At 36.5% G+C, this 14,355-nt stretch overlaps 1 protein-coding gene across 2 annotated transcripts in view; it reads left to right on the top strand.

Annotated features, from left to right (window-relative positions):
• Positions 1–14,355, top strand: part of osbpl10b (oxysterol binding protein-like 10b) — a 58,726-nt gene that overhangs the window by 11,879 nt on the left and 32,492 nt on the right. The window contains exon 4 of one of the 2 annotated variants that reach the window (XM_058745748.1): positions 659–892. The exons of the other annotated variant lie outside the window; for it this stretch is intronic. Within the exon in view, the coding sequence (XP_058601731.1) occupies positions 659–892 (234 nt within the window). The remainder of the gene's footprint in view (positions 1–658; positions 893–14,355) is intronic. 2 annotated transcript variants of the gene reach the window in all.

Below are 14,355 nucleotides of genomic sequence, written 5' to 3'. Positions count from 1 at the left end.
CACCACTGTATGTCTAGGGATGAGAATATTATAGAAAGCTTTTTTTGCTCTTCAGCCAGTAATCAGTCTTCCATGACACCCTAGAAACCATGTAACCGTGAGGTAAAACAATCACCCCAAACTCCTCAGAAATTATGGAAGAAAGTTTTGCAGTCTTAAAAAAAAAACTATAAATCTAGTTAGACTTGTGATTTTTGTAAAAGCATGCATTAGACACTCGCTTTTGTGTATTTTTCATCAGCGGTGCACTAAATGCTTTTGTGAATCATAGACAAATGATGTCTCAGATTAGCTGTGATGGAATGAGATTGCAGTTCTCAGGTTGTGCTGAAGAGCTTTTAGAGATGAAAGCATTTCAAACGAGTGACAACCTTTATCTCTCTGCTGTGGAGAACAGTACTCCACAGGAAGCTCTCTCCTCCTCTCTCTGCCGTCTCATATTGCACTTTTTCCCACCATGCACTGCCCTTGCTTCCTCTCCCCCTCCCTGTCTGTATGTGGCTGCTGTCTTGGTGGTGTCAGGCCGATGATGCTCTTTTGCGTGATGGCAGACCATGCTGGCGGTACAGGGCCGGTGTCTGTTCCCGTGGGGAAGCGAGGCCTGGGCGCCTGCTCTCCCTCTCACTCCTGCTGCTGCCATTGCTGCTATCTCTTTCAGGGCTGCACCTCCTCCTCCTCCTGCAACACTTCCTCTTCCTCCTCCACCGGCCGGACCCGCAGCTTCTCCCTGCACCCGCACCCCGTCCCACAGTGCTCCTCCATCTCCACCCAAAGACAGACCCCCCAGCACGGGACGCCTGCCTCTGTTGTCACCATCACCCACCACAAGTCTCCCACTGCCAGCCAACGGGCCTGCAGTCAGCATCCTGCAGGACTGCACCAGGTCAAAGAGGTACGGACAGCGTCAGACAGAGCCAGCTAGTCACTGTTATTAAACACACTGACGTTTCGCTGTGCCTGTCAGGGGTTTTTATTTGATTTAATTCTTTGATGCAAATTTAGGATTTTTTTGGGTCAGACTAGTAGTTCGGATTTTTGGGCCTGTCAATATTTTCATTAGTTACACCATAATTATTATAAATTGTATTTTTAGCAACATATATTTATTAAAACATGTTTTAAAAATGTTCTTCTAATATACGTACACACACACACACACACACACACACACAAACAGTATATATATATATATATATTTCAGTGTTGGGTAAGTTACCTTCAAAAAGTAATTAATTACTAATTACATCATCAATGTTGTATTTAAATTACTTTACTAATTACTCTGTCTGAAAAGTAACTTAGTTACTCAATAAGTAACTTAATTATTCAAACTGCTAATTATCTTAAAATCCCTGTAAACCTTAATAGAAATTAAAATCTTTATTCTTTCAATTTGAGTCAAACATAGAATAGTTTAGCCTTTTAGCTTTAAAACAACTGTAATACTTAAACATTTTTATTTTTACAAACAATAAATTAAAACAATACATTTCAGTTTGGCAAGATGTTCAGGAAAAGCCCAACTAGTAAAATCCGTAAAATAACACGTTAACTAATGTAGGTAAGGTAAGAATAAATTACATAAATGATCTTCTCTGCTGAATAAAGCCGTGTCAGATCGCGCTGTTCTTCTGAGGTGAATTCCTCATAGGACTTCTTTCAAAAATGATGAAAATTAGACAAATCTTGATATATATATATTTTTTTTAATTTTTAATCTATTTTTTGTATCTAGATGAGGGTGCTTGCACGCAGGTGACTGCATATAATGAGCTCAGATCCGGGAAAGACTGTACCTCGCTTTAGTTTCATAACGATTACATAATCAGAGAATATTTGTTTTCGATTTGAATTTTTTCAATTTAAAAGTAGACCCTTCAAGCTTTCATATATGGGAAAGACTGTGCCTCGCTTTCATACGGATTACATAATCAGGAATATTCGTTTTCGATTTGAATTTGTTCATTTAAAAATAGACACACATGCTTTCTATAGACATATTTCTCATGTCTCCATGTCAAACATTCGCTGAGTTTGTGATGCGTAGAAAGTTGCTCACGGCGACCTAGACGGCAGAAAGTGCACCCTGTTTGTTTTGTTTATTTTGCAAAAGCACTATGTTTTGTTGTTATTGTCAGTGTACACCAATAAAAGAAGGCCCTTTTTAAATTCGATTGATTTTAGTCTTATCTGTATCTGAGTATTTAAGGTTTCTCTGTGACTCAGGAAAAACTGAAAGTGAACGCGCTGGCACGCAGAGGGTTAAAGATACCTCATTCAATTTTATCTTTAGATGTTAAATTTAGATTTCAAATTCAAAATTGATTTTAGAACTGCTGAAATTATTTACTGTATGTAACGCAAGTACTTTATAAGTAACTGTAATTAAATTACCTAAAAATGAACAGTAATCCCTTACTTTACTTTTTCAGTGGATAAGTAATTTAATTACAGTAACGTTACACCCAGCACTGTATATATTAAAATAAAATTTGTAATATATAACTTGCTTTATATATTTTATTTATATGTAACTTTATATCTAATTTTATATTAACTGGTGGGTCGCAAAACCGTTCTGAGTGGGTCGCGGAGTGTACGGCCAAAGAAACGACATCAACAACAAAAAACGTTATTCTAAATGTTTTTTGTTTTTCTGATGCGAGACTTTTATTTTAAAAGACATGCATGAAAGCTGTTGACACTTCTGTCAGATGCAGTTTAAGTAAAGAGTGACTGAGAAAAACGGCTGTCCCGATTCAGTTATCTGCGGTCAGATAAGATGTTGACAGGTTTAATGTCAGTGTCATTATTCTATCGATATTTCAATTATCTATATCGATAACTTATGAAATAAAAAGTCTCTCACCTCAGAAAAGTGAACTATCCTGTCCTGCCAGATGTTATACCGTGTTTGTAGCACGCACTCTTCACTAAAGCACAAAAATTACAAGCATGCAACGCGTGAAATAAAAGTATCGATAAATCACATAACTGGTACTGCGTGTGTTAGCTAGGAAGGATTTGCATGAAGGTATGATATTCATTCTACTCAGGAGCAGTTTCCACGTTTCATTAACAGTTCATGTTAGTATTGTATATTAGTAACTGTTGTTTCCTTAACCCAAAAATGCCATGTTATTTTGCACTTTGTGTCAGTTTGTATATGTTTAAATGACTGCGGTGGCATGGCTCATACCAACTTAATTGTATTAACAAAAGCTAGTTTGGGACTGCTGTTTAATAGCCTTACATTTTAGGCTGTTTATTCACTATTGGTCATATTCTTAACAGGTTTAACTTAATTTTTGTGAAATAAATTTGTTTTGTTTTTAACAAAAAAAAAAAAAATATATATATATATATATATATATATATGTATGTATATGTGTGTGTGTGTGTATATAAATTTATAAGTGGGTCGTGGCTTGATGACCATGGAAAAACGTGGCCAAACCAGTTGAGAACCACTGTTTATATAATATGTATTTTCCTGTAAATGTTACATTGTAATTGCATAAAACATTTATTGGATCGCTCATTTGTTAATTTAAGATTTATTTTTATCAACGTATTTCTATAAAATTGAGAAATTATATATATTATATTTTAGAATTATTAAAAAGATACCATTTAATTAACACATATTCACACACACACACACACACACACACACACACACATATATATATATATATATATATATACTGAATATATATAGTTACAAAAATAACATTTGTCAGTTATGATGCAAAACATTGCTCATTGGTTTGTAATTTTCATTTTTTACTGATGTTTCCAGGTCTGTCAGAAATCAATTTTGCTATTTCTACAAAACCTATCAATGTCATTTTACCTTGGTCACATATTTACAGTAAATCAATCCAGTTTATATAAAATAAAATGTTATTTTCAAGTTTGCAAGATATTGTGTTAAAGGTCTGTCCACTATAGTAGACCAAAAAGTTAAATATTAAATATTGTCTGTCTGTTCTGCCAAAGAGTTTTGCATTGTCACATGTTAGTAGTTGTTACACATAGCACGCAGTCTTTTGCTTTAAGCTTTGAAGGTTGACGGAGGTTCAATATGAAGTCAGCAACACTGCCAGTGTTGAGCTGACTCCCTTATGGAGCGTCTCAACCTCGGCTGGCCTGTGAGTGCTGCGTCAGCATCAGAAAGTGGCTGTTCAGCAGGAAGCTTGTGTCATCACATTGTTTTGACATTGTTGCAGTTATACCCCACAGTAGAGTGAGAATGTTAGAAATAGTCAGTTTTGACTCAAAACTACACAAATTGCACTCATTCTCATTCATGTATGAGTACTGAATGAAACGACTGCCAAAACTAGCATCACTATTGCTCATAGATGAACCCTTATGCCAAAGTATTTAAGGAATAGTTCACCCAAAAATGAAAAGTTGCTGAAGATTTACTCACTCAGATCATTTAAGATGTAGATGAATTTGTTTCTTTACAACACATTTAAGTTCAAACTGATAAAAGCTGATATAACATCACAAGTAATCAACACAGTTCCATCATTTGCATTATTAAGTGGACTATTGTGATGTTTTTGTCAGATGTTTGAACTCTCATTCTGACGGCACCCATTCACTTCAGACGATCCATTGGTGAGCAAGTGAGGAAATGCTAAATTTCTCCAAATCTGTGCTGATGAAGAAACAAACTCTTCTACACCTTGGATGGAGTAAATTGGAGTAATTATCTTTTATGTATCATATGATGTTGATTCGTCTGTACTCTGAAAATTTCTTCATCCAAAAATGTCAGAGTCCAATTCCATTAACAATTTGAAGTCCCAGTCCCGAATCCAAATACTCCAACTCTGACTGCTTGTGCTACAAAAATGTACAACACCTCAAACTGCTGTTATAAGCGACCAGACTGAAGGTTTTTGCAGAGGATGATCAAACAATCTAAATAATCCTATGGACGTAAACTGAATTCATGCCTCATTTAATATTGAAGAATCTTATCTAAGAAACTTGCTTTTGCTTTGTTTTAAACCGTCAGTTTGTATGACTCTAGTGTGATATTTTCCTGACAACCAGCTGCTTTTTCTGGCTTAGGCCATATTTTTTTGACCTCGAATTAGACGACACTGTCACTTTCGCTGACAGTCCAAAGGAAACATGCAGCAAGTCATTGGAAACCAGCTGATATTCATAAAATGCGCTTTCAAAATGTGTGTGCATCTAAGCAGTGAGGTGAAAATTATTATTAGCTATCTCTCTGAATATCTTGCCAGCGTGTTAGGCAGAATATTTTACTGGGTGTAAAGCTGGCAAGCGTGTTTAAAGGTATAGTTCTTCTAAAATGTAAAACTGTCATTATTTACCCACCTTCATGTCATTGTAACCCGTATGACTTTCATAGGAGTGAGTAAATACTGACAGCATTGTCATTTTTGGGTAACTGTACCTAAAGTGAGTGTAGAAACTTAATGACGTTCTCTTTATATGTTGCATTTTGTGGGGCATTCAATCCTCCTCTCATTCATCTGTCTTCTTTAGCTCCACTAAATCATCTTTCTTGGCCGTGGAGCCAACCCACCCTCATACACCTATTTAAACTCATCCAGGCCCATTTACACCTGCTGATATGGAGCTCAAAAGAGGTAATCTCCGGGCTGTCAGTCAAAGATGTGGCTAGTGCCTGTGCTTTTGAAAAGACAGCCAGACACAGAGAGACAACTTCCCCTTTGCCGACTGGAGATAGCCGAGACTCTTTTTTTCATATTCACACCATTTGCTTTCATCTCTAATACCTTTTGCAGCTGGTGGAATTCTTTATATTTTGTAGTATATTTTGAGGTTTTGCTAAAAGTTTTTTTCCCCTCCATTAGCACTTCATATTCTGTAGGCGTATTAACTTGGAGTCCCTGATGGTCAGAGTATTCTTTGTAATGCCACTAGCATCACTAAACTAATATAATATATTTGTCACACTTGAATGATTCAGGTCATCAAACAAATTTTTATATTACACAAAGATAACTCGAGTAAATACAAAATGTAGTTTTGACATAATGATTTCATTTATTAACGGAAAAAAGCTGTCCAAACCTGCCTGGCACTACATGAAAAAGTAATTGCCCCCTAAATCTAATAACTGGTTGTGCCACCCTTTGCAGCAACAACTGCAATCAAGCGTTTGCGATAACTGGCAATGAGTCTTTCACATCGCTGTGGATGAATTTTGGCCCACTCTTCTTTGCAGAATTGTTTTCATTCAGCCACATTGGAGGGTTTTCGAGCATGAATGGACTGTTTAAGGTCATGCCACAGCACCTCAATCGGATTTAAGTCTGGACTTTGACTTGGCCACTCCAAAACCTTAATTTTGTTTTTCTTGAGCCATTCAGAGGTGGGCTTGCTGGCGTGTTTGGGATCATTGTCCTGCTGCATAACCCAAGTGTGCTTGAGCTTGAGGTCACAAACTGATGGCCGGACATTCTCCTTCGTCCAGGTGCAAAGCAGCCCCAGACCATCACACTACCACCACCATGTTTGACTGTTGGTATGATGTTCTTTTTATGAAATGCTGTGTTGGTTTTACGCCAGATGTAACGGGACACACACCTTACAAAAAGTTAAACTTTTGTCTCATCAGTCCGCAGAATATTTGTCCTAAAGTCTTGGGGATAATCAAGATATTTTTTGGCAAATGTGAGACAAGTCTTTGTGTTCTTTTTGGTCAGCAGTGGCTATTGCCTTGGAACTCTCTCATGGATGATGTTTTTGCCCAGTCTCTTTCTTATTGTTGAATCATGAACACTGACGTTAATTGAGGCAAGTGAGGCCTGCAGTTCTTTGGATGTTGTTCTGGGTTCTTTTATGACCTCCTGGATGAGTCGTCATAGCGCTCTTGAAGTAATTTTGTTTGGCCAGCCACTCCTGGGAAGGTTCACCACTGTTCCAAGTTTTCTCCATTTGTGGATAATGGCTCTGACAGTGGTTCGCTGGAGTTCCAAAGCCTTAGAAATGGCTTTATAACCCTTTCCAGACTGATACATGTCAACTATTTTGTTTCTCATCTGTTCTTGAATTTCTTTCGATCGCGGCATGATGTGCTGCTCTTTAAGCATGCTTCACTTTGTCAGACAGGTTCCATTTAAGTGATTTCTTGATTCAACAGGTCTGGCAGTAATCGGGCCTGGGTTTGGCTCGTGTAATTTAACTCGGCTTTCTAAAATATTATGGTTAATCACAGTTCTTTCATGATTTAATAGGAGGGGCCAAATTCATTTTTCTCGTAGGGACATGCAGGTTTGGACAGATTTTTTCCCTTAATTAATGAAATCATCATTTAAAAACTGCATTTTGTATTTACATGCATTATCTTTGTGTAATATTAAAATGTGTTTGATGATCTGAATCTTTTAAGTGTGACAAATATGCAAAACCTTTAAAAAAAAAACAGGAAGGGGGCAAAAACCATGTGTGTATATATATATATATATATATATTTTTTTTTTTTTTTTTTTTTTTTTCCACCTACGAATAGCTTATAGTTACATACAATTCCAGTGGTTGGTATTGGCATTTATTTAATCAAAAATGCATGTCTTATTATTAGTAATGTTGAAAACAGTTTGCTGCCAAATATTTGTCAGCATTTTTTGATAAATAGAAAGCTTAAAAGAACAGAATTAGTTTGAAATGGAAAGCTTTTATAACAGTGTTGAAGTCTTTATTGTCACTTTTGATTAATTTAATTTATCCTTGCTGAATAAAAGTATTAATTTCTTTCAAAAATAAAAATAAAATCTAGTCACCCTGAACATTTGAATAGTAGTGTGCAGCCTGCAATTTAAGCTGGAATAGTAGAAATATTGTAAGTATTGTATTGAAAGAAATGACACACATTACCTATAGAAATGATTTTGAATGGCTCCATGAATTGAAGTGACTGTTGTTATAGTTGCACAAAACTGTTGGCATTTTAATTATTCTGCTGTGTTTATTTTTATCCATGGCTTGATGTGCAATTAGTCACACTGTTTCCCCTCAACAAGTGTGGAAGAGTGGAAATTGCATTCACACAGAAATCATTAGCGAAGATTAGAGCTGATCATCTTTATGGATGTGTTGATGTGTCTGCTGGAAGGTGGACAGGACTTGGTCTTGTATAATTCTGAAGGTATTCTGAAAATATTTGACTGCAGAATGGTGTGATTGACCATTTAGAATCAAATGTTCTATAGATTTGTGGCAGAATTTTTTTTGCATAACAGGATTTGTATATCTAACTGAAAGAAAACTGTATGTGGCTTTGAGTTTACTTTTATTGACAGTTTGGTATATACTGTAAAGTTAATTAGCTGATGGTTTGATTCAGCAAAGCTACCAGTGTATACTTAAGGCACAAAGTTGAATATTTGTATGGAAAAGCATGTCTGCACATTATGCTACAACTTTAAAGCCAAAAAATAAAAGCTTTCAAAAATGTGGGGTCAGAAAGGTGTTTCTTTCTTTCCTTTTTTAAAAGAAATCTAGAACTTTATTCAGCATGTATACATAAATTTGATCAAAGGTGTCAGTAAAGACAAATAACAATATAACAAGCGATTTCTCTCAGATTAATGTTGTTCTGTGTTCTATTTATCAAGGAATTTTTAAAAAAGGATCACAGTTTCTGCAAAAACATTAAGCAGTACAAGTTTCAACATTCGTAATAATAAGAAATGTTACTTGAGCACCAAATCAGCATATCAAAATGATGAATATAATGAAATGGCAAACAGTAATTTATTTTTAAGTACATTTATTTAACATTTTATTTCTAAAATATTTCACAAATGACTTTTTCTGTATGTTTGATCAAATAAATGCAGCATTAGTGAGCATTTGGTAAGACTTAAAGACCCCAAACATAGTGCTTTCCAAATGTATTTATTTTGTAGCCAAAGTTAAGTTAAGTTCCAGTGATGTTGCATGTCCTGTAAGAGCACATGCGAGAAAAAAAATTAAAAAAGATGTGTGTGTGTGTGTAAAAGTCAAAGTGACGGAGAGTGACTGAGAGAACTGTAACCTTTTTGACTATGAACATTTTGACGGTGAAAAATGAGAGAGACATGACAAGAAAGACAATTTTGTGAAGGAGGGACCAGAAAGGGGGAGGAAAAAATTGATTTTCTGTTCATTCTACAATATCGTTTTATGAGTAACACACCCTGAGAGGTGTGCTAGAATTGTCTCTGCTTTCTGTCAGTACTTCAAGAATTTAGTCAAAACCTCAATAGAAGACCAACCGTTATACTCTTACTTGCTCTTAAATAATTGATTACTATATACTTTTAAAGGAATTATGGGTAAATTAGCATTATTAATGTGCTGAACACTGGTTACATTCTTCAAATGTTCTCTTTTTGCGTTCCATGAAAGAAAGTCATACAGGTTTGGAATGCCATGAGGGAGGGATTTTTGGGTGAACTATCCCTTTAATGCTATTTTAGTCTTCTAGACTTTCTCTCAGCATTATACAACAGTTTTCAGTGTGTATGATCTCTCTGCTCCTGAATCTTGATCAGTACTGAACCTGTGTGCAGGGGTCCATGGGAATTCTGCCCTGAGAGCAAGTGATAGCTGAGATGCCTGTCTCTTTCCTTTAATACTCACTAAAAAAAGGAGAAATGGATCAAGGAGAGAGTATAAAGAGAAGGATAAATTTTTCATGAGAGCTGGGTTATGAGAAACTGCAAAATCTCTTCTGTGCTCAAAGTTTGCCATGCTGTGGCAGACAGACAGGACAGTTATTATAGAAATCCCACAAGTATTTTGCTTGTCGCAGAGAGAGCTGATATCCCTGTTTCAGTGAATTATTTAAAGATGACGTCAATGTCTGTGGGACCAAACACAGTCTAACCTGTCAAACCACATTTAAAAAGCATAGTTTACCTGAAAACAACAGTTCTGTCATCATTTACTCACCTTGTTCTAAGCCTGTATGACTTTTTGTCTTTTGAAATTTCACCCTTTTCTACACTGAACAAAACTGAATGCAACACTTTTGTTTTTGCCCCCATTTTTCATGAGCTGAACTCAAAGATCTAAGACTTTTTCTATGTACACAAAAGGCCTATTTCTCTCCGAAAACCAGTCAGTATCAGATCACGCAGTGCAACACATCTCCTCCGCATAGAGTTGATCAGGTTGTTGATTGTGGCCTGTGGTATGTTGGTCCACTCCTCTTCAATGGCTGTGTGAAGTTGCTGGATATTGGCAGGAACTGGAACACGCTGTCGTATACGCCGATCCAGAGCATCACAAACATGCTCAATGGGTGACATGTCCAGTGAGTATGCTGGCCATGCAAGAACTGGGATGTTTTCAGCTTCCAGGAATTTTGTACAGATCCTTGCAACATGGGGCCGTGCATTATCATGCTGCAACATGAGGTGATGGTCGTGGATGAATGGCACAACAATGGGCCTCAGGATCTCGTCACGGTATCTCTGTGCATTCAAAATGCCATCAATAAAATGCACCTATGTTCGTTGTCCATAACACACGCCTGTCCATAACCCCACCGCCACCATGGGCCACTCGATCCACCGCGTTGACATCAGCAAACCGCTCACCCACACGACGCCATACACACTGTCTGCCATCTGCCCTGTACAGTGAAAACCGGGACTCATCCGTGAAGAGAACACCTCTCCAAAGTGCCAGATGCCATCGAATGTGAGCATTTGCCCACTCAAGTCGGTTACGACGACGAACTGCAGTCAGGTCGAGACCCCGATGAGGACGACGAGCATGCAGATGAGCTTCCCTGAGACGGTTTCTGACAGTTTGTGCAGAAATTCTTTGGTTATGCAAACCAATTGTTGCAGCAGCTGTCCAGGTGGCTGGTCTCAGACGATCTTGGAGGTGAAGATGCTGGATGTGTAGGTCCTGGGCTGGTGTGGTTACACGTGGTCTGCGGTTGTGAGTCTGGTTGGATGTACTGCCAAATTCTCTGAAACGCCTTCGGAGACGGCTTATGGTAGAGAAACAGATATTCAATTCACGGGCAACAGCTCTGGTGGACATTCCTGCAGTCAGCATGCCAATTGCACGCTCCCTCAAAACTTGCGACATCTGTGGCATTGTGCTGTGTGATAAAACTGCACATTTTAGAGTGGCCTTTTATTGTGGCCAGCCTAAGGCACACCTGTGCAATAATCATGCTGTCTAATCAGTATCTTGATATGCCACACCTGTGAGGTGGATGGATTATCTCGGCAAAGGAGAAGTGCTCACTAACACAGATTTAGACAGATTTGTGACCAGTATTTGAGAGAAATAGGCCTTGTGTACATAGAAAAAGTCTTAGATCTTTGAGTTCAGCTCATGAAAAATGGGGACAGAAACAAACGTGTTGCGTTTATAATTTTGTTCAGTGTATGTAACATTTTAAATGTCTGGAAAAATTTTCTTTAAAAGTATCGACCTACGTGTTTTGCAACAACAAGAGTGATAATTTTAATATTTAATATTTAAGAAGTTTAATATTTTCAATTAATTATTGCTTTAAAAGGTTCATTTTTATACACTACTGTTCAAAAGCTTCCTTCACTAGTAGGTTTTATTATTATTATTATTATTATTTAATAAATTGTTGCCTCTATTCAGCTGGGATGCATTAAATTGATACAAAATGACAGTGAAGACTTGCAATGTTACAAATGGTATCTTAATATAAATAATGTTCCTTTTGAACTTTCAATTTATCAGAGAATCCTAGGAAATGTGTGTCCCAGTTTACACTGTACATTATTAAGCAGCACAACTGTTTTCAACATGGATAATAATAATAATAAATGTTCCAAATCGCCATTAGGGTGATTTCTGAAAGATCATGTGAAACTAAAGTGTAGTAATGGCTGCTGAAAATTCAGTTTTGCTTCACAGGAATAAATTCAATTTTAAAATATTATTGCAATTTAAAATAACTGTTTTCTGTTTTAATATATTTCACAATATTTGCTTTTACTGTATTTTTAATCAACCTTTTTGAGCATAAAATCTTTTCAAAAAAGAAAAAGAAAACTTACACACCCCAAACCTTTGAAAAGTGTATGTGCATCTTTTATATAATCTTATTTGTTTCTAAGTGTTTATTATTATATGTAGATAAAATCTTAGCTGTTTCAGAGAGGCAGATATCTTGAGAAGACTCTAATGTTCCTTTTAAGAGTATAAGTTTCCTCCATTAAAACTACAGCTGTGCTGTAATAGTGTTGCAATCATTGAAGTGTTGGAATGGAGGGAGGAGAGAGAGAGAAATATGTGTGTACTGAGCGACCTACAGTGATGAGTCACATCCTGCAACTTTTTTGCTCCTCTTCGGCTATCTGTCTGCTTTTCATTAGAGCTGCTCAATATCCACACCACCACAAAAGCCCATGATCATTACCTTCATGACGGACTCAAACGGAGCTGGCAAACACTGCAAACCATCCCTCACGACTCGCTTCACTATCGCAAAACATCTCGTATTTAATGCACATTTAATAGAGTTTTCATAAACACCCAATAAGGGTAAACTCAGCAACATACACCCAAATATGTCATATATTCTCTGTCTCCAAGATTTGCAGCTGACAGCATGGGGTTTGTTTGAACACTTGTGCAGAGAGCAAGATAGAATTGAGCTAATCCTGGAGATTACTTTCACTCCGCGAGGATTACAGGTGTCTCAATCTGCTCTGACTCAGACACCTGGAATACAATCCCCTGGATTAGATTATTGTACTTCACTTCTCATTTCTTCTTTACCTCAATATGTATTATTTTATTTCTTTGTGATTTAATCAGTCAAATTTATTGTCATTTTAAGCACATCACATGACAATTGATAAAAACAATTATGTGTGTATATTTGCACACGAAGGCAGCATGTATTTTAAAAAACAGTAATGCTGTAAATAATATAACAACATTAACCATTTTTTATATTGTTAACAATATATGCTGTGTTAATATATTTAAAAATGTAATTTATTCTGTGTTGGCAAAGCTCAGTTACTCCAGTCCATTACTCCAGTATTCAGTGTCACATTATTCCAATATGATGTTAAAAACATCATCGTTGTTTATGTTGAACAGTTGTGCTGCATAATATTCTTGTATAATATACGTGTAAGTATGTATGTGTATATATATGTATAAATGTATTAAAGTTTCCACAGCCACAAGATTAATAGGAGGGTACCTAGGTAGGTAGGTAGATAGATAGATAGATAGATAGATAGATAGATAGATAGATAGATAGATAGATAGATAGATAGATAGATAGATAGATAGATAGATAGATTCTTCCATCAGTTGTCCGTCCATTTTTATAATAATGTTAGATACTTTGTAATTCAAGTCAGTATGAAATTAAAATTGACTATAGATACAAAAACAATGATAATATACTGTATGTGTCCGTTATTCCAAAAAAAAAGTCTAATCAAAACTTGCTCCGGGGTCTGAAATTACTTTCCTTTTGGAACACCTACTATTAATGATCTAATCATTTCATAATTAATAAAATTAGGTCCTGCCCTATTTTTTTCTAACTAAATATTAAGATTGAAAAATAATTCACTATACAGGAGTAAAATAAGTAAAATAATGCTGTACAAATGCTGTGTACAAGCTGGCAGTGTGTGCCTTTGTAAATATTACAGAAATCCAAAATTCTATCATGAAACTCTAGATGGCACAGCTGATTGGTTCTTTTTGTATCAGCAGCCAATTAGCTTGCTACTCAACATTCAAATCCTTGGCTAGTGCTTGCTGTAGCAGTTGCAGCATGCTTCAGAAACCTTCCACCTTCCCCAGCTCCACCTGTATAGATCTGCTATGGGGTGATCCATTTACAGTGGGGGAAAACATTATTTGATCTCCTACTGATTTTGTATGTTTGCCCACTGACAAAGAAATGATCAGTCTATAATTTTAATGGTAGGTTTATTTGAACAGTGAGAGACAGAATAACAACAACAAAAAATCCAGAAAAATGCATTTCAGAAAAGTTATAAATTGATTTGCATTTTAATGAGTGAAATAAGTATTTGATCCCCTATCAATCAGCAAGATTTCTGGCTCCCAGGTGTCTTTTATAAAGGTAAGTAGCTGAGATTAGGAGCACTCTCTTAAAAGGAGTGCTCCTAATCTCAGTTTTTTTACCTGTATAAAAGACACCAGTCCACATAAGCAATCAATCAATCAGATTCCAAACTCTCCACCATGACCAAGACCGAAGAGCTGTCCAAGGATGTCAGGGACAAGATTGTAGACCTACACAAGGCTGGAATGGGCTACAAGACCATCGCCAAGCAGCTTGGTGAGAAGGTG

This window comes from Onychostoma macrolepis, chromosome 16 (assembly GCF_012432095.1).
Source record: "Onychostoma macrolepis isolate SWU-2019 chromosome 16, ASM1243209v1, whole genome shotgun sequence".
Lineage (NCBI taxonomy): Eukaryota > Metazoa > Chordata > Actinopteri > Cypriniformes > Cyprinidae > Onychostoma > Onychostoma macrolepis.
This window is presented reverse-complemented; position numbering and strand designations above follow the sequence as displayed.